Source organism: Stegostoma tigrinum, chromosome 6 (genome assembly GCF_030684315.1).
Source record: "Stegostoma tigrinum isolate sSteTig4 chromosome 6, sSteTig4.hap1, whole genome shotgun sequence".
Taxonomy (NCBI): Eukaryota; Metazoa; Chordata; class Chondrichthyes; order Orectolobiformes; family Stegostomatidae; genus Stegostoma; species Stegostoma tigrinum.
The window spans coordinates 78,886,425-78,906,457 of record NC_081359.1 but is presented as its reverse complement, the minus strand read 5'-3'; the positions used below and the strand labels follow the sequence as shown (position 1 = coordinate 78,906,457).

General features: G+C 39.8%; 1 protein-coding gene across 2 annotated transcripts in view; it reads right to left on the bottom strand.

Moving 5' to 3' along the window:
* pan3 (poly(A) specific ribonuclease subunit PAN3) overlaps window positions 1-20,033 on the bottom strand; it is a 153,791-nt gene that overhangs the window by 69,514 nt on the left and 64,244 nt on the right. For both annotated transcript variants that reach the window (XM_048533537.2, XM_048533538.2), the window contains exons 6-7: window positions 7,836-8,083; window positions 7,448-7,552 (exon numbers count right to left, since the gene is read on the bottom strand). In XM_048533537.2, coding sequence (XP_048389494.2) covers window positions 7,448-7,552; window positions 7,836-8,083 — 353 coding nt within the window. The remainder of the gene's footprint in view (window positions 1-7,447; window positions 7,553-7,835; window positions 8,084-20,033) is intronic.

Genomic DNA, 20,033 nt, shown 5'->3' with positions numbered 1-20,033 from the left:
CATACTTGATACACCAGGCCAAACATAGCAGTGAGAGCCAAGTTGAATAACTTAGGTTCAGAGGGGAGGTGAATAAACATAATCAAAGGAGCAAAAAAGAGTGTATAACAAAAGACTGGCAGCTAATTTAAAGGAAAATCCTGAAGTTCTCTTTAAGCACGTCAATAGTAAACTAAAACGAAATAAGAAATAGAAGTAGTAGACTGTCGGACCCTTGCAGGTGCTATGTTACTTAGTTACTATGTAGTCTTAGCTGATTTACTGTCTCAACTCCACTTCCCTGTCTGCTCCCCATATTCCTGGATTATCCAAGAAATCAAAAATCCATCAATTTGAGATTACTTTGCTTCTGATTTTGTTTTTCTCTTCCCTCTGACATACAACTTGGCTTTCACTGCTGCTTTGATCAACAATGAAGCATTCATAACTATGAATAGGCAACTTCAATGTCATTCAATCTCTCAATGATTATCCCATCAAGCCATGCAATTTCAGCAAGATCACCTCTCATTCCTCTAAACTCCACAGAAAACAGTACCAATTTACGTAGTATCTCATCACAGGAACCAATCTACTGAACAAACCTACACCTGTATTTCTTCCACAGCAAGTATATCCTTTTTAGAAATAGAGACCAAAACAGTGCATAATGTTCCAGGTGTGGTCTCTTGCAAGCAGTGTACAACAGTGGTAAGACTTTTTTATTCTTAAGCTCCAGTTTCTCTTCAATAAAAGCGCACAAACTATGTGCCTTCCTAAGGCTTAATGTATTGCTTGTTAACTTTTTGTACACCCTATTCAAGTGCATCCAAGGCCTCTGAACATCAATGCTTAAATTTTTAACACCCTTAATTATTTTTCATGACTGCAAAAATGAATAACTCCCACTTTTCAACATCTGTGACATTATTGCCTTACTTAACCTAGCTCCATCTGTCCTCACATCCTCTTCACAACTTGAATTCCCACACAGGTCTGTATTGTCAGCAATCTTAGAAACATTATTTTATATCTCACTGCTTAAGACATTGACATGGAATGTAAATAGTTGAAGAATGACTTATTCTCACGACATTAGAGTCTCAGCCTTCCAACCTGTAAATGTCCTATTTACATCAAATCTCTGCTTCTTGTCCTTTAAGCAATCTGCCATCTATGCTAATATATTTACTCACAACTCCCACGAGCCCTTACCTAACATTAATTTCTTATGTGGCATCTTTGAGAATGCATTTTGGAAATTTAAGTATATGACATCGACTGATTCATTTAATATATTACTTATGTCCTCGAAAAGGTCTATTTAATTTGACAAATTTATCTTTCCTTTTTAAAGCTGTGTTGACTTTCATCAGGTTTTCTTAATAACAGATTCTGGTAGTTTCCCCAATGACTGATATAATTGCTCATAGTTGCCTGTGTCTCTCATCGTCACCTTTTTTTTATTTGGTCAGGCAGCAATGCCCACATCTCATATGTTAATACCCAATTGCCCAGAAGGCAGTTCAGAGTTAACCACACTTAAGCCATATGTAGGCTGGACCAGGTAAGGATGGTGGATTCCTTCTATAAAAGGGCAGTGATGAACCAGACGAGTTTTTACAACACATCAACAGTGGTTACATGATAACAAAGTGTGGAGCTGGACGAACACAGCAGGCCAAGCAGCATCTTAGGAGCACAAAAGCTGACGTCTTGGACCAAGACCCTTCATCAGAAAAAGGGGATGGGGAGTGGATTCTGAAATAAATAGGGATGGGGGGGGAGGCGGACCGAAGATGGGTAGAGGAGAAGGTAGGTGGAGGGGAGAGTATAGGTGGGGAGGTAGGGAGGGGATAGGTCAGTCCAGGGAGGACAGACAGGTCAAAGGGGCAGGATGAGGCTAGTAGGTAGGAAATGGAGGTGCAACTTGAGCTGGGAGGAGGGGATAGGTGAGGGGAAGAACAGGTTAGGCAGGCGGGGATGAGCTGGGCTGGTTTTGGGATGCAGCAGGGAGAGGGGAGATTTTGAAGCTGGTGAAATCCACATCAATACCATTGGGCTGCAGGGTTCCCAAGCGCAATGAGTTGCTGTTCCTGCAACCTACAGGTGGCATCATTTTGGCACTGCAGGAGGCCCAGGATGGACATGGCGTCTAAGGAATGGGAGGGGGAGTTAAAATGATTTGTGACTGGGAGGTGCAGTTGTTTATTGTGAACCGAGCATAGGTGTTCTGCAAAACGGTCCCCAAGCCTCCGCTTGGTTTTCCCAGTGTAGAGGAGGCCACACCTGGTACAGCAGATGCAGTATACCACATTGGAAGATGTGCAGGGGAACATCTGCTTGATATGGAAAGTCATCTTGGGGGTGAGGGAGGTGGTGTGGGGGCAAGTGTAGCACTTTCTGCAGTTGTAGGGGAAAGTGCCAGGTGTGGTGGGGTTGGAGGGGAGTATGGAGCGGACAAGGGAGTCGTGGAGAGAGTGGTCTCTCTGGAAGGCAGACAAGGGTGGGGTTGGAAAAATGTCTTTAGAGGTAGGGTCGGATTGTAGATGGCAGAAGTGTCAGAGGATGATGTGTTGTATCTGGAGGTCGGTGGGATAGTATGCAAGGACTAGGGGGATTCTTTCACCTGCCCCCACACCTCCTCCCTCACCCTCATCCCAGGCCCCAAGATGGTTTTCCACATCAAGCAGATGTTCACCTGCACATCCGCCAATGTGATATACTGCATCCGCTGTGGCTTCCTCTACATTGGGAAAACCAAGCAGAGGCCTGGGGACCATTTTGAAGAACACCTATGCTCAGTTCACAATAAACAACTGCAGCTTCCAGTCGCGAACCATTTCAACTCCCCCTCCCAGTCCTTAGACGACATGTCCATCCTGGGCCTCCTGCAGTGCCATAATGATGCCACCCATAGGTTGCAGGAACAGCAACTCATATTCCGCTTGGGGACCCTGCAGCCTAATGGTATCATCGGGGATTTCACAGCTTCAAAATCTCCCCTCCCTCCACTGCATCTCAAAACCAGCTCAGCTCATCCCCGCCTGCCTAACCTGTTCTTCCTCTGACCTCAAGCCACACCTCCATTTCCTACATAATAACCTCATCCCGCCCCCTTGACCTGTCCATCCTCCCCGACTGACCTTTCCCCTCCCTACCTATTGCCACCTCACTCCCCATACTCTCCTCTCCACCTATCTTCTCTTCTATCCATCTTCGGTCCACCTCCCCTCCTTCCTATTTATTTCAGAATCGTCTCCCCATCACCCTTTTCTGATGAAGGGTCTAGGCCCAAAACATCAGATTTTGTGCTCCTAAGATGCTGCTTGGCCTGCTGCGTTCATCCAGCTCCACAGTTTGCTATGTCAGATTTTCCAGCATCTGCAGTTTCCATTATCTCTGATCACAATAGTGGTTACATGGTCGCTTTTTAAACCAGATTTTTAATGAATTTGAATTTCATTGCCATGATAGAATTCAGCCCCAGAACATTAACTTGGAGGTCTGGATTACCAGTCCAATAACACTACTACTATGTCACAACCTCCCCTCTTGAATATTAAAGTTATGTTTGCTAAATACCCATCTGATGGCTGCGTTCGAGAATCTCAGGATGTTTTGAGATTCATAACTAGTGCACCCACCATCTCTGCAGCTACTTTTATTAGCAACGTTGTGTATAAGCTGCTGGGTGTGAGAAACATGTCTGGTGTTAGACTCTCAATTTTCTTAGATATCCCTCTCTGCTGATTTCAAGGTCAAAATTTCATTCTTAGCCTGTTGGTTATGTAACTTTTCAGCTGTCTCATATGCATTTCTATTGCCATTTTCTTATTTTTTCATGTTAATTTCTCCTGTCTCTGCCTCAAAAGGACCAGTTTACTTTAGCTGCTCTTTTCCTTTGTACATACTTGCAAAAATCCTATCACCCATTTTACATTTTATATGGCAAGTTCACCCTGATCCTATTATTAATCGTTTTTATCAACTTTTTAATCACCGTTTATTAATTTTCCTCGTAAACCAAGGATGGTTCATTACTGCTTTTTATTTTATTGAACATTTTGAGCTCTTTAATTATTAAACTTAAACTTTTTCCTCTATTTATCTAAACAGCATTAGCCAGCTCTCCTCTGATGCTGCTTGGCCTGCTGTGTTCATCACCTTATGTAGAATTGGCATTTTGTTTTTAGAAAAAAAATTAAGACTTTTGTTTCAGACTGCAGTATTTCACTTTCAAACTTTGTAATGATTTTAAGTGTGTTACATGAAGCTGATTACAGACCAAAAAGAGGATCTGCAGATGGCGGTAGAGGGCATGATTGAAATAATTTTCATCCGTATTTACCAATGTTGCCAATGTCACTGTTAATGAGGAAGTGGTTGTGACACTGGATGGGCTAAATTGAATAAGGATGAAGTCTGAGAAATGCTGAATGGATGTAAAGTGGCTAAAGCACCAGGACAGGATGGAATGGAATGCAGAGGTTATGGGTTAATTATGGAGGTTACAGGCTATGATTTTCCAACTTCCTTAGATTCAGGAGAGGGGTCATTGAACCAAAAATGTTAACTTTGCGTTTTTTTCACAGATTCTGCCAGTCCTGTTGAGTTTTTTCCAGAAATTTTATATTTCATTCCTTAAATTCAGGAATGGTGCCAGACAACTTGAAAAATGCAAACCTTTCTTTGAAGTAAATACAAGCCAGTCAGCTTACCTTGGCAATGGGAAAGATGAAAATCCAAGACAAACTCAAGAGTCATTTGCAAACTGTGGACTAATCAAGTGTGGCAAGCCAGTATAGATTTGTTAAAGGCAAGTTATGTTTAAGTAAATTGCTCGATATTTTGACAAATAACAGAGTGGGTTGGTGGGCTTAATGCCGTTCACAGAATCACGGGAGGTTGCTATTTAGGTCATCGCATCTGCACCAGATCTCTAAATGAGCATCGTGCATCAGTACCATTCTCCTGTCTTTTCCCCATACCCTTGCATGTTGTTTCAATTTGAATAATCACCTTCTTGATTGTTTGAATTGAGAAATCTCTGCTGCATTTCCAGGCACTGTATTCCAGGTTTGAACCCCTTGTTGTGTGAAAACATTTCTCTCACCTCACATCTGCTGCTTTTGCAAGTCAATTTAAACTTATGCCCTCTTATTTTTTCGCTATTTAAGGCAGTTTCTGCCTTACTACCCCATCCAGCTTCTTCATGATTTTGAAAATTTCTATCAGGTTTCCTTCTAAGCTTCTACTCTCCAATTTATCCTGAGAAGCAAAGCTGATATGGTGTATTTGGACTTCCAAAAGATCTTTGGTAAATTGTCATAAGATGGTAAAGCTGAAGCCCAAGGAACAAAAAGGAAGTGTTAAAGTGAGTACAAAATTAGCTGAGTAAAGAGACAGCAATTATGAATGGCAGTATTTTGAACTAAAGGAAGTTATAAAATGGTCAGGGTCAGTGCTACGACTGCTGTTTCCTCAATATGGATTATGACTTAGACAATAGGCGTGTAGTGCACAAGTTTAAAATTTGCAGATAACACAAGGCTTGAAAGAATTGTGAATTAGAAAAAGAATAATGAGAGATTTAAAGTAAACACAGTCAGCCTAGGAGGTTGGAAGGACTCAGGGCAGATAAAATTGAATGCAAGGAAGCATGAACTGATCATTTCTGCAAAAGGAGCAGACAGGCAATACAACATTAACGCAAAATTCTGAAGAGGGAGAAGAGAGGCATCAGAGGGCATGTGCACAAATTATTGAAGATGGCAGGATTGTTTTAAAAAGTAGTTAAAAAGGTATGCAGAATTCTGTATTTTATAATTAGCGACTCCTACTAAAACAAGAAACTTACAATGAATGATATAAAACACTGGATCAGCATTAACTTAGTAAGAAGTCTAATTTTGTGCAATGATATTTTAAATGTAAAGGGTTTTAAGGATAAGAGAATTCCACAGGTTCATCAGTCACTGGGTAAAAAAAGTTCTCATCTCAGTGCTAAATGGCTTACCAGTATCATTAGACTATGGAAAACATGGAACAAAGTTGCTGGAAAAGCTCAGCAGGTTTGACTATGACTATGACCCTAGTCTTACCATCGACCACCCATGATTCTTTAACAGCACTTTTCAAACTCACAACTTTGGTTACCAGAAAGAGAAGTAGATGTACGGGAACATCACTAAACAACTTCCCCACTATGTCACACACCATCCTGACATAGAACTACGTTGATGTCCCTTCATTGTCACTGGGTCAAAGTCCTGGAACTCCCTTCCTAATTGCACTGTTGGTGTAACTAAATCACATGGACACCAGCAGTTGAAGGTGGCAGCTCACCACCACATCCTCCAGGGAAATAAATACTAGTGGAGCCCACCTCCCTGAATGAATAGAAAAAAGTCATGCAACATAGTAGGCAATAAAATTAATTGGAATTTTGCTTTTCTAAACAAACAGAAAGCAAATTTCACATGATTTTTAAATTTTGGAACTGAAGCATTTTAAGTGACAAGATGAACCAAGATACCTTGCAATTTGGACAATTTCTAATGGATAGCTATGAGGACCTGTTAATTCACTGGAAAGTGGGAACAGCGAAGTTTAAACATTAATTTTTATTGAAAACCACAAAAAAGCTTAACTTCAATGTGGAAATTGTCTTCTTTCCCATTTGCCAATTTTCTTCACAGCATTGATCTTCTATCATTACCCAACAGTATGCTGCAGTTCTATTCCTCATTTACAAAGCTAACAATTACAGATAAGTTTCATTATCCATCTTCGCATTTGAAAGGGTCATAAATACTCATGTGAAATAAAGATATTTTAAAAATTAGGAAACTGGGGTGATCAAGTTAAATAGCATGCTAACAGCCTACTCAAATTCTAAGTCACATTTATCAAACTCACTGACAGTTCCATATATAGCCCATCATTTTTGGAAATATAAATGCACACCGCCTTCCAACTTCTTCAATTACTCATCAACTTGGGATAGCTATGAAGGAAATGGTTTACAAAAATGGATTAACATTTGCAAACCATTTCTACTCATGTACTTCAATTCATCCTTCAACATCAGGCCACAGCAAAATGGTTGTTGAACTTTGGAATGCTATCATGAAAACCCAAATCTTGGAGCACTCTTCAGTTATGGGATAAAATTAAATAATACTACGGAACTACTATGACAGTCTAGTTTCACCTGTGTGTGATCTACCTAGTTGTGATTATCCGATCTCTAAGATGACCAGCTATTTAACAGGTATCTTCCCTTTTGACTTTGTTAGAATAATGTTCCTTCTTGTAACAAGACTGCCTTGGGTATTGATCTTCAAGAAGGCAGAAAAGACGCTTCAAATAATGACATCAAGAAACGCCATATGCATATTAACAAAATTTACTGAGAATAATTAAAATATTCATAAAAGAAGGTGAAAATTCATGTTCAATTTACCTGTCTGAGCTCATCGGACATAAAAAAAGAAGGCGCATTTGCTTTAGGCTGCATATAAGCAACATGGGGTGCAGATGAAGGATAAATATGATAAGTTGGAAACACCTGAGAAACAAAAAAACTCAAAAATCAATTGCAGAACTTAACTTTCCACACAATGCAAAATTTTGAACGTAGTAGCTTGCAATAATGGCAGAATTAATGCAAAGTTTTTGCTCAATAATTTGTAATTAGTTATACACTTTACACACTCACACAGCACTTGCTCTACAGAATACATGAAATAAGCAGTTAGCTTACATTGTTCCATTACCCCATCCAAGTTCATTTTCTGCTGCAGGGCAAGCACGTGATTTGCAGTAATTAACAAAAAATAGTATCTACACACCATTCCTGGAAGAGGTCCTGGAGTTGTGTCAGTATAGAAGTAAGTTGTCCCTCCCACAGTTTCTTTTTGTATCACCTGACCAGAAGATGGAGACTGAGAGACTGCGTCAGATACTGGTGTAGAGGCACTAGTAGGTACCATGAAATTTGCTGGATTTGGAGTATGACTCCTCCTTCGAGGCGCAGGTGATGTGTGGGGAGTTATTTTTGGAGAATGCAGAGGAGATGATCCTGCTGATAAGGACATTCCTGGAAAAGGTCAACAGCTTTGTCAGAAACATATCTTCAAAACTACGGCATTTGCAAACACCAGATATTTTTAAAACGTCTCAGAAGTTAATTTATTGGTATTGCTTCTAAGACTAAACACTTCCCACACACTTATTAGCCGCACTGAAAGCATTATGCCCTTAAAATTTCAACAGGCTGCATTTGTGAAATTCATGGTGTATGATGGGATAACAGAAATTGATTTTATTTTGATCATCTTAGAAACTTACAAAATGTTGTTTCCCTGATAGTAATCACATGAACAGTAGACACAAAGGCTGGATTTCTAATTGATTTTTTCTCTACGGAGCGGTAAAGAAGCAAAGGGACAATTTCAGCATTGTTATTAATAGTAAAATTCTTGTTTACGAAAACAAATTATTGCACAGGGATATGAATAGTAGTAAAAAGATTAGAAGCTGTTGAATGAAATCTAATTACCTTTAATTTCAAACTCTTGGGTGCAATTTCTGTTTCAGACAATGCAAGGGTGTTATGCAATATTAGTGCTTGAAGAAGTCACCTCTGATAATCCCACCACAAATTCTAGCTTCCTCATAACCTACTAATTTACATTACTGTAAAATCAATATTATTATGCTCAGTAATGCTTAAACCTTTCTCTTTTTTCCTTCAAGTTGCTATCTGCTTATTTTCCTACCTGCATCTACCAAAATTTTGAAATGGGGACTCATTGCAGTGTTTTGCTTGGCAATGAATTCTCTAAGATTTCAGAATTGGGGAACTGCCTACTTTAGTCATCCTTCTGTCTCAAATTCTCTATGTATCCTAACCTCCATTAAATCCACCCACTTGGACAGTGAAACTTTAAAAACCTAAATCAATGCCTAGTTTTGATTTAATAATCAAGAAGTTTTTTTTAACCTCAGTATCTTCATGGTTTCATGACATGAGATGATTGTACACTGCAAACAAAGATCCTAGTTTTCCAACTAAGCGACATCACAGATCAGCTGAAATATCATTCATGCTAAATACCAGCCGATCATGTTAAAAGAAGGAACATCTTAATACTATATATGTATGTTTCGTATTTTTGGAAGTCATCAGGTTAGAAGCAGAACCGGCAAATTTGTCTTTACCGTCCAAGAGTAAAGTATCACCTTCACTGTGGATTAACAGTTTCCTGTTTAGGAATGCAGAAAGTATACGTGCATGGTTGTGTTAAAGAAAATCTCGGCTTCAAAAGAGAGTATGAAGTTAACTCTGATAAACTAAAATGAATAACTGACATGTAAAAAAAGTGTTCAAACAAGAGAAGATGATTCAAGTATACAAGGTTTATTGCCACAAGAAATGCAACAAAGACTGGAATTCCAAGGGTTTTGGGAACATTGTGCTTCTGAGTGTGTCCCCCAGATGATCTAGGTTTCAAGTACCATCTGTCCCAGAGGTGTGTCATATTATGTCTGAACTGGTTAATAAAAAATAATTGTTCATGTGAAAGAGAGCTAGATAGAGACAATGAGCTCAACTTGCATACTGGGCGCACAATATCACAATTTGCCGACAGTAAGTATAATTAACCAAGAGGTCAGTAATCAAATACAGCAGGACATATCTGTGCCAGATGAAATTGAATTCAGAGAAATGAGACATTTTTAAAAGAACATATATACTAGGACTTCCCAAAGTGAAGGTCCTGTTTGAAATGCTTCTGGGCTGAAATTTGAGGAGCATGAGCTCAGAGGCACAATAGCAGCCGCGGAGCTCTGATAGCATTACAACTGCCTGGTTTTACTCAGGTGACACATACCCACTTGTCTTCACACAGCATGTCCTTAATACATTTAGGTGCTTTCTTAACTACTCTTTCAGCCTATAATGCTGCCTTCAGTGATTTATAGACATTTGTATATATACTTAGGTCTTACTATTCCTGTAACCACTTCAAAATTGTGTCACATAATTTGTGCAATCGCTCTGCAGTTTTTTTTAGGAAGAGCAATATGCATCAGCATATAATGTATGGTTGGCAGAGCTACCAAGCAGCACTTGCAAAGGAATAACATACTTAATAACAGTCTAGGCTCCACCTGAACAAGGTGACTCTTCATCTCATTGTCAAATCATCAGTAAACAAGGGCTGCAACATTCAGCAACAATCACAATTCCTTAAATACTGAAGCAGTCCATATCCATTTGCACCTCAAGTGGACAATTTACAGGCTTGTGCTGATAAGTAACATTTGCACCACACATCTGCCAGGCAATAACCATTTTCAAGAAGAGAGAACTGAGTTACTGCCCTTTGCCAGTCAATGGCATTGTCATGTCTGAATTCCTTCCCACAGCAACATCCTCAGGGTTATCACTGGCCAGAAATTTAACTGACTAACCCCAAATCTGTGGGCATAACTCACTTCCTGATTCCCTAAAACTTGTCCACCATCTGCAAAGCATTAATCAGCAGTGTCAGAATACTTCCTGTGGTGATTGTAGTGAATCAGCTAGGTAGACCTCTGAATAAGAGTTCCCTGGCTGGGCCAGGTTATCAGCCCCAATCAGGTTGCTCTGGCTGATAGATGTCAATAGCAGCAGAGGTTCTGTTCACCCTGACAGCTGCTCTGGCTAAGTCGTACCATTACTGAGTTTTTTTTTAAATGCATTCAAAGGATGATGGCGTCACTGGCCAGGCAGCATTTATTGCCCAGATGGCAGTTAAGAGTCAACCACATTACTGTGGGTCTACAGTCGCATGTAGGCCAGACCAAGTAAGGATGGCAGTTTCCTCTCCAAAAGGACATTCGAGAACCAGACAGGTTTTTCCTGACAATCAGCAATGGACTTATAGCCATCATTAGACCCTTAATTCCAGATATTTACTGAATTCCTGGATAGCTGGATTTGAAGCTGGGTCCCCAGAACATTATCACTGGATTAACAGTCCAGTGATAATACCTGTAGGCCATCACCTCCCTTATGCATGCGTAAATAAAGGGTGACTTGGTGATGGGATACCAGCCTCTGTGGAGTTATTTCATTCCCATTTGCTTACGAGTGCAGCTAAAGCCACACTCAAAAAGTCCAAGATCAGAATGACTGTATTGAATGATGGAGCAGAGTCAAGGACCAGAATTGACGACTTCTGCTCCTATTTCTAATGTTCAGGTCCAAGCAGCCTGCAGTGGCATGTGGTGACATCACTAGACTAGTAATCCAGAATCTTAAGGCTAATGCTTTAAGGACATTGTTTAAAATTCCACCATGGCAGATTTCAATAAAAAAAACTGGAAATCAAAGCTAATCTAAAGGTGTCCATACAATCACTGTTGTTTAGGTTTATTTTTGAAACAATTTCTGGGAAGGAAATTTACTGTCCTTACCTTGTCTACCCTACATGTGATTCCAGACAATACTGTGGGTGATTCTTAACTGCCCTCTGGCCCAATCGATTTCAACCACCAGGCTGTAAAAAGTTGAGAAGTGTGCCACAAAATATTTGAGAAGCAGTCTGCTAAACAAGGTAACCCTATAGCGAGGGTACCAGGGGAACAGCTGCCAGCATTTGGTTGATGCACAGTGCTGTCCCTCGGTGCGTACAGCCAATGACTCTGTCATCTTTGGCTCAACCCAGCAAAGGCCGGTCAGGTCGCTACTGTGGGCCTCAGCAAGTCAGAGAACACCCATTCAGTGTGGCAGCTGCAGTGCACAGAAGTGGCTCTTTGTTGGAACTAAATCTGAGGGAAGGGGGGATTGGTTCAGTGTCTCAGCAGGGCATAGCATGATTGGAAGCAGCTGGTGCCAGTGGCATCTGGACTTCCACGCCACAATTGGGCTGCACAGTGACCCCTGTAAGATGGCCACACATTATGAGAGGCACGTTATGGATAATCAGAGGAGCCTCACTAAATCACTCCGTGTCTCAACTCTTACTATGGTATATTAAATGTGAGCATTCAACTCAGCTGAAAGAAAGTGGGTGTGTCATGGAATTGTTTCTCTCATTAAAACATCAATACTGAAAAGGTTGGGAATACTGATCTAGACTATTAGAGATGGGCATTATATGCTGGCCAACCTAGTGAAGTCCACATTCCCTGAAAATTTTTTTTAAAAATCCACATTTATTCCACTGAAATTGCTTATTCCCACATTTGTTTACTCTGACTCTGAATCAGTCCTCATCATTTTTCGTAGCCAACCTAAACTTTTAGATACATTGATCATCAACATTTGATCCACATGGCTCACCATCCCAACACTTTCTTCTTTCTGGTCAGACTGGAAAAGTACACTGTAGAAAATGGTCCTGAGTATACGTCAAGAACTTTTGCTGCTGTCTACACATTAAGTTATCCAAAAAGAGTTTGACATAGTGAAATAAAGTTCTTTATTATAGCTACTTTAGGTTTCTTGTAACATGCTTACAAATTTGCTCCTCTGTGACTTTCCAACAAGTTGGTCATCTGTGGACTACACTGAACATAACTGTATTCTCTGCTCACTAGCTCTACTCAGATAGATTGTCTGATTGAATAGGGACATTCTTTCTTGTAGAGCAATATTCTGCTTCATCAATACCTCATCTTTTCTTCCTTTCCCGAACATGTCATATGTAGGAATATAACAATTCTGCCATGTTTTGAGCCAGGTCGTTTATTACCACATCACATTCTTTGTAGCTATCAGCAACTCAGCAATCTTTTATAGAATATTCCATGCATTCAAATACGTGCATGGCAATTTTGACTATATTATTTTTCCCACTTACCCTGAAATTACCAAAAACTCACTATTCCTACTCTCTTTCCTAGTACTCCACACACAATCATATTTCTCTCAATTACTTATTAACTCTCCCACCCACAAAAAGACCCAGTTTCCTCAGGGCTGGTCCCAATGTCCCAGGAATCTAAAGCTACACAACCTACACCAAGTTTATAGCAAAATACTCATTTAATTCCCCGAACTACATGTGGTGCCAAGAATAATACATGGGTTTTTGAGGCCCTTCTTGTTTACTTCTATCCAGTTCCACTCTGACTGCAGGACTACATTCCCCTTTCTACCTTTGCGTACCATTACTGAAGCTCTCCCGATACCCTACAGCTAATTCAGCTTTTTCCTTGACCCTGGTATTGGGAGGTAAAATGCCAGCTCCCTGCCCCATTTCTGAAGAAGGGTCTAGGCCCGAAACGTCAGCTATCCTGCTCCTCTGATGCTGCTTGGCCTGCTATGTTCATCCAGTTCTACACCTTGTTATCTCAGTAACTGCAGAAATATCAGTTTGTTCCCCTAACTATGCAATCTTCCATTACTATTACTCTTTTAGATATCCTACAGCACAGCTGAATCAACCATGGTACCATAGACATGAATCTAGCTGTACACCCCAGACAAACCATCATTTACGTTGGCATTCAAAAGTGAATACTTTGAAGAGTGAGCTGTATTTACCTCTTCTTTCTTCATTGCCTGGTGATAACTTACCACTCTCTACCAACCCTTAACTGCAGGCTGAGCATATCTACGAACATGCTATTCACTCAACCACATGGATGCATCAGCTACTCATCAAGCTGGAAACACGAGCTCTAGCTGGTGCAACTGACATTCCTGCATGTACAGGTAATGACGACCCAGCATGAATTTTCATGTTCCTGCAGAGCAAAGAACGTCCATTCAAGAGGGTGGAGTTGCCCTGCCATTCTTCTCTTTTATTAAATAATAGTCTTGAAATCTAACACTAATAAACCTTGCTTCCCCCTTCTGTGACATCACTGAAATATTACATACTTTACTTAACCCTTCAAGATATCTGTCAAAAAATTAAAAACTTTCCATTTCCCAGTTGCTTAAGCTAACAATCTAACTTCACAGAAAAAGTGAAACAGCAGAAATACTCAATCAACTTAGGTTCTGTGATGTCAGATTTTGATTGCCTTTTTTCAGTCTTTTAAAACTTCAGCAAGAATCTAACCATTACCCCACGACATTCAAATGGTATTACCATCACCGAATTCCCTACGAACAACCATTGGCCAGAAACTGAACTGGACTAGTCGTATAACACTACAGCTACTACACATAGCAAAATGCTAGAAAACCCGAAGTGAGTAGTTCACATTGCGACTCTCCTGCTCACCATCCATGAGGCACAAATTAGGACTGCCTTGAGCGAATGCATGCAGCTTCAACAACACTCAAGAAGCTTGGCACGATACAGAAGAGGCAAACATGCAACACATCCACACTGACATCATCCACCTTCAATGCACAGTAGTATGCAGTGTGTACCCTCTAAGATGCACAGCAGAAATGCAGCAAGACTCTCTAGACAGCACCTCTCAAACACACAATCATTACCATCTAGAACAGGGGCAACAGATATATGGGAATACCACCATCATCCACAAGTTCCCCTCTAAAGTGCTCACAATCTTATCTTAAAAGCATAATGTTGCTTGCCCAAAATGACAGAACAGCCTCCTCAAAAGAACAGTGTGTCTACCTACACCCAATGGCCTGCAGTGATTAAAAACAGTAGTTTATTACCACCATTCCAAGGGCAACAAGGAATGGGCGATAAATGCTGGCTCAGCCAGCAACAGGCGCATCCCCAAATGAATACAAATTCCAGCACACCTAATTCTGCTCCAGCTCCTGATAATCTCAGGTAAATTAAATGCCCAAGGTATATCTAGATTTATCTTCAATCTAATGCTCCTGAGCTCTTCCAAGTATGCTCTAGCTCCTGGGTTTATTTTCCCCTTAGGTAAGTGATGGGTAACTAAGTTCTGGTAACAAAGTCAAGGGTAATGAGGGATAAGGAACTAAGATGTTTAAATGCTGTATCAATATCCGCGACCTAATGGAGGGGCTACATTCCCTTATTTCAGTTCATTCATTCCTTAAGAATATATGGGAAAGAGATGCGCAGATGAGGAAACATCTTTTCCTCAGAGTTCAGAGCCTTTCAAATTCCCTTCCTCAAAAAGGCATTGGGTGCAAACTCTAAAATATTTAAAAGGCAGAGAGATTCTTGATTAGCAAGGAGACAGACAAAAGATTATAAGGGATATGGAGGATTGTATGGTTGATGTTAAAATGAGAGCATCCATAATATTATTAAATGGAGGAGCAGGATCAGAGGGTCATGTGGCAAATCTTGTTCTTTTTTGTATTTAGGAGGGAACACCATGATCAAAGACTTTTAGGAGCAAAGGGAGGGTGAAGATCAGTAGTTGTCAATGGCAAGGGTATTTGGTGGGAAGGAAAAGGAATCATTTACAGTGTTGACTGGGATGAGAGTCAGAAAGTGGCATTTTGTGGTCAGTAATTTAGTGGCAGAAAGAGTCACACCTCATTGAGGTAGCATGCTATAAATCAAGTCCAACTACTCCCAGGCTTGTCACAAAACTTACAGATTTTAAAATGAATGCAGATTCCCCAATTCACCTGAACTGCAGACCCAGACTGATGGAAAGCACAGACCAAGTTTCTTTATTTAACGAAAATACTACTTATTACAATTAATTAGATTCTAGTTGGAGAATAACCATTACGAACAAGTGGCATATAAAGTAAAGCTGCCATTGTCCCAGCGGACTACAGGGGTGCACTCTAATTAGAGTGAGACAACTGGTGGAGAGTTTAACCTGAGGGTCACTATACCTCAGGCAAGGGACAAGATTGAGAAGGCAGGACCCTCAAGGTAAGCTCAACCAGCGGAGGAATGAACCTGCACTGTTGGCATGACTGCATCACAAACAATCTAATCAGCCAAATGCAGCATATAACTCCACTAATTAAAACTATAATTCCCTTCTCAACATTTCCTCTCACACATAGTCAGACAGGAAAACAAATGTGTGTTAATGGACATGAGGAAAAGACTAAGAAAGCAGTTCAGTGGTTCCTATTCAAGATTGGTAATATTATACTTGTGTTGATCAGAACATTGCCTCTCAGTCATTCTTCTCTGGAAGCTTCTACTGGTTTCAAAGAAACACAGCGTAGCTAGTTCATTTTATAAAAGGTTTCTGACTTATTAAAATTCACAGCTTGCAGCTACTGATGAAGGAAAGACAAACTGGTTTTCTTCAAGCTTGAAGTGGTTTTTACTGCAGAGAACAGAGACAATTCTTAAAGTGGTAATCTGAAGGGTTCCCTGTATCTTGTTCACAATCCCAAGCTATTCAGCTACCCAAGAACCAATTACATTATTGGTGGCAAGCAAGGGGACTTGGCCATCAATATCTGGTCACTTGTCCATAGACCAATCAGCAACTTATACCAACTAAAGCTCCATTTGTACACAACCTTTTTGTCAAGTTCATCTGCAATTGCACTTTAACTACTGCTTGAAGAATTAGCTGTGTAAATGATGCTTACAATGAGTATCAGGATTCTTGATGCCAAAACATGCAGTAATTCTCCAGCAATTCTTTATTTATGAAAAGTTCTTTTTTTCATTTGAGTCAACAGTTACAAGTATAGAATAAAATTTAAGAAAAACAATTAAGGCAGGACAATGTGAGCCTCATGGACAAAGAATGCTTAGGGGAGAAAATAGGACAAGTCTGAGTGAGAGCGACATCAGGACTGGGTAAGAGGAACCTCGGCTTGCTGGGCAAGAAATTAAGGAAAAATTCAGAAGAGGCATTGGTAGTTAATCCTTCACGACAAGTAACCCTTGTAGATGTTGGAAATGAAGAGAAGTATCATAAATTAAATGTGACACGTCAAAACTTTGGGAAAACTAATTGGGGAACTTGTGATGGGTTAAAAACAGGATCTTAAATAAAAGTTTCCCAAAATTCGACATCTATACTCAGTACATTTTATACAACAAAAATAAAATATTTGCCTTACTTGCATTCATAAATAAGTCATCAAGTTCACAACAGTAAATATATTTTTTTTTAAATTATCTGAACATCTGTTCATTTGCTGCTGTTTTGGCACCAATGTCCTCAGGGAATCCCCCAGTATCAGAGGCAGATGTCTCTTCGGAGATTTATGTTTAACGACCAAGTTACCAGTTTCAGTAGCTGTTTAAAATGATTCTAGTTCCGGTTGTCCTCTACAGATGGACGAACATAGCATAAATAGGACAAGGACACTAACTTGTCCAACTTATGTAAGAACATACTAAACAAATTTTAGGGACAACATGGAAGGATTTCCAAAACAGTTGTTTTCATCAGTAACAGGCAATAACAAAGTAACAACAGGATAATATTTTGTAATTTTTCAAATATTTCTGCAAAGTAAATATTATCAGTACTAAAGCATAATTGCAAAATCCAGTTAAAAAAACTGTTTTCGCCCAAAAAGGGAACAGTGAATTTGAAGTTATGTCACACATCATGGCAATCTTAGTTGTCCTATGTACAGGGTTATGGCTAGGGCTTTTCCATTAAAAAAGTAAATTCGGTAAAATGCAATATCTTTCAATTCAGTGCAACACAAAGTAAGAATTATACCCAGCACCCAAAATCAGGCTTTGAACTGCCCAAGCAATCGCACAGGAACGTCATTAGTTGACCTATTCATTATAACTCCCAAAAATACATAAAACCAGAACAATGTTGGTATGGAATAATAACAGTTCATAAAATCATTGTCCCAACAATGAGGGAGCAAGCCATTCAGCCGATCGAGTCTGCACTGACCTTTTGATGAGCTTCCCACTCAGACCCACCACCCCCTCCCCCCCAACCTTGTTTCCTATAATCCTGCATTTCCCATGACTAATTCACCTAAACTACATATCCCTGGGCAATTTGGCACTGCCAATTCACCTAACCTACACATCTTTCAGTTCAGTTCAGTTCAGTTCAGTTCATTTAAATGTCAGAAATATGGATCCGTAACAGGATCATAGCACTTTTTTTGTTCATCACAAAAGTGCTTTAGTGTTCACATTGTGAACATTCGAGCTGCCACTCCAGTCACAGGCATGATTTCCAACACCATTATTTCCCTCTAGTCCCAAGTTCTCCCACTGTCTCCTTTTCCTCGTTACCCAATCATATTAATTTCAATTTCTCTGCTTGATTACTTTCTTCCCAGCCTGCCTCCATTCCTTCTTTTACCATTATTATGGCTGTTTGTTGGCAGTGGCTCAATTGGCCTCACTCATCTTTGCATCCAAAGAATCTAGGTTCAACTCTCAGGCAAGCTCCTAAACAAAAATAACAAGATTGACACACCACTGCAGTAATTAGAGAGTACTGCACAATTGGAGGCTGAGGCACAAAACCAAGATTCCATTTGCTTGCTTCAGCAGATTATAAAAGAGATCTCATGGTACTATTTTGAAGAGCAGGAGTTGCCAACAAAGCTTTGGCCACAACATCTCCAACTAATATCCCAAAAGCAGTCATCATATTGCAGTTGATTGGTGTCTACATGCAAATTTACAGTCACATCTATGTTACAATTTCAGTTCAAAAGTACTAAATTGGTCATTAAAAAAAGTGTTCAGATGTGAAATTGGCCCACAAACTGGAGTAAAAATGTTGCTGTTTCTCCTTCACTTTGTCTTCAAAAAAACTGTTCACTGCAATTTCAACGTCTAATGTTCTGGATAAGCTCATGCGTTTTCTCCTGGTATTTTCCGAAGGATCACTGAGGCATATATAATGGCTCCTTGTGAGCAGCAACACCCAACTATTCCATCCTGACCTTCCTATACGTGACCTCAGCAAGTGAGTTGAATGTGAAACTAGATCACAGAAAGTGATTGTAGTAATGCTTAGATCCTTCCAAAGGTAAAGTAGGCAAGAACAAATCGAAAAAAGGAGGGGGTGCAGAAGGTAAATTATGTAGAAAGTAAACACCAGACCTTTTTTTTAAGATGGAATACCAGCATCACTGGCTAGGCCAGCATTCATTGACCAACCATAACTATCTAGATTGCAGCTAAACCATATAGCTTTGGATCTTGTCACATGCAGGCTAGGTAAGGTAAGGATGAAGGTTTCCTTTCCTAAAAGGCTTTTCTGACAATTGACAACGATTTCATGATTATTAGACTTTTAATGTTTTTTAAAAATTCAATTCAAAATCCACCATCTGCTGTGGCAGGGTTCAAACTCTAGTCCCAGAACGTTATCTGTATTTCTGAATTGAAGTCCAGCAAAATTATCACGAGGACATCTCTCCCTATGTTGTATATTCTATGCAATTGTTTATACTGTTTTTCAAGACTATTTGACCACTAGTATGATTTTTTAAAAATTCATTCACAAGATGAGGGCATCGCTGGCTAGGCCAGCATTTGTTGCCCAGAGGGCAGTTAAAAGTCAACCACATTACTGTGGGTTTGGACACAAGGCAAGGATGGCAGTTTCCTTCCCTAAAGGACATTAAAGAAACAGATGGATTTTTCCAACAAGTCAATACTGATTTCATGATCATTAGACTACTAATCCCAGATTTTGTCAAAAAGTCAATACAAATTCCACCATCTGCCATCTGCAGTTCCGCTGTAGGGGAACCAGGTACTGACTTCAAAAAGAGAACTCTCCGTGATACTGGGAGTGAGGAGAATGGAATGAAGTTAGCTGGCTTATGGAGACAAAAAAAGTGACTCAATTGGTTGAGGGGCTGGTTTTTGTCCTGTATTTAGCCGAAATTGGTCCTAGTAATATCTATAATTGAATCAAGGTAAGGTGATCAATCTTCAAATACACACCTTATGCTTATTCAATGTCCGAGATACTACTCCAGTTCCAAGCAACATTTAAAAGGTGTCTAGAACACAACCATGTCAAAGTTCAGCAAAAATGTAAGTTAATCTGAATTCAAATTGCCATCTTCAATTATACTTCAATTTCCACTAAAACATTAGTTGGTGATGTGACAATACTATGGCTTTAAAAGGAGTATTTTCTCCGGTTTTATTTAAAATTAAACAGGCTGAGACAGCGGTGAAGAGCGATTTGTTCCAACCCAA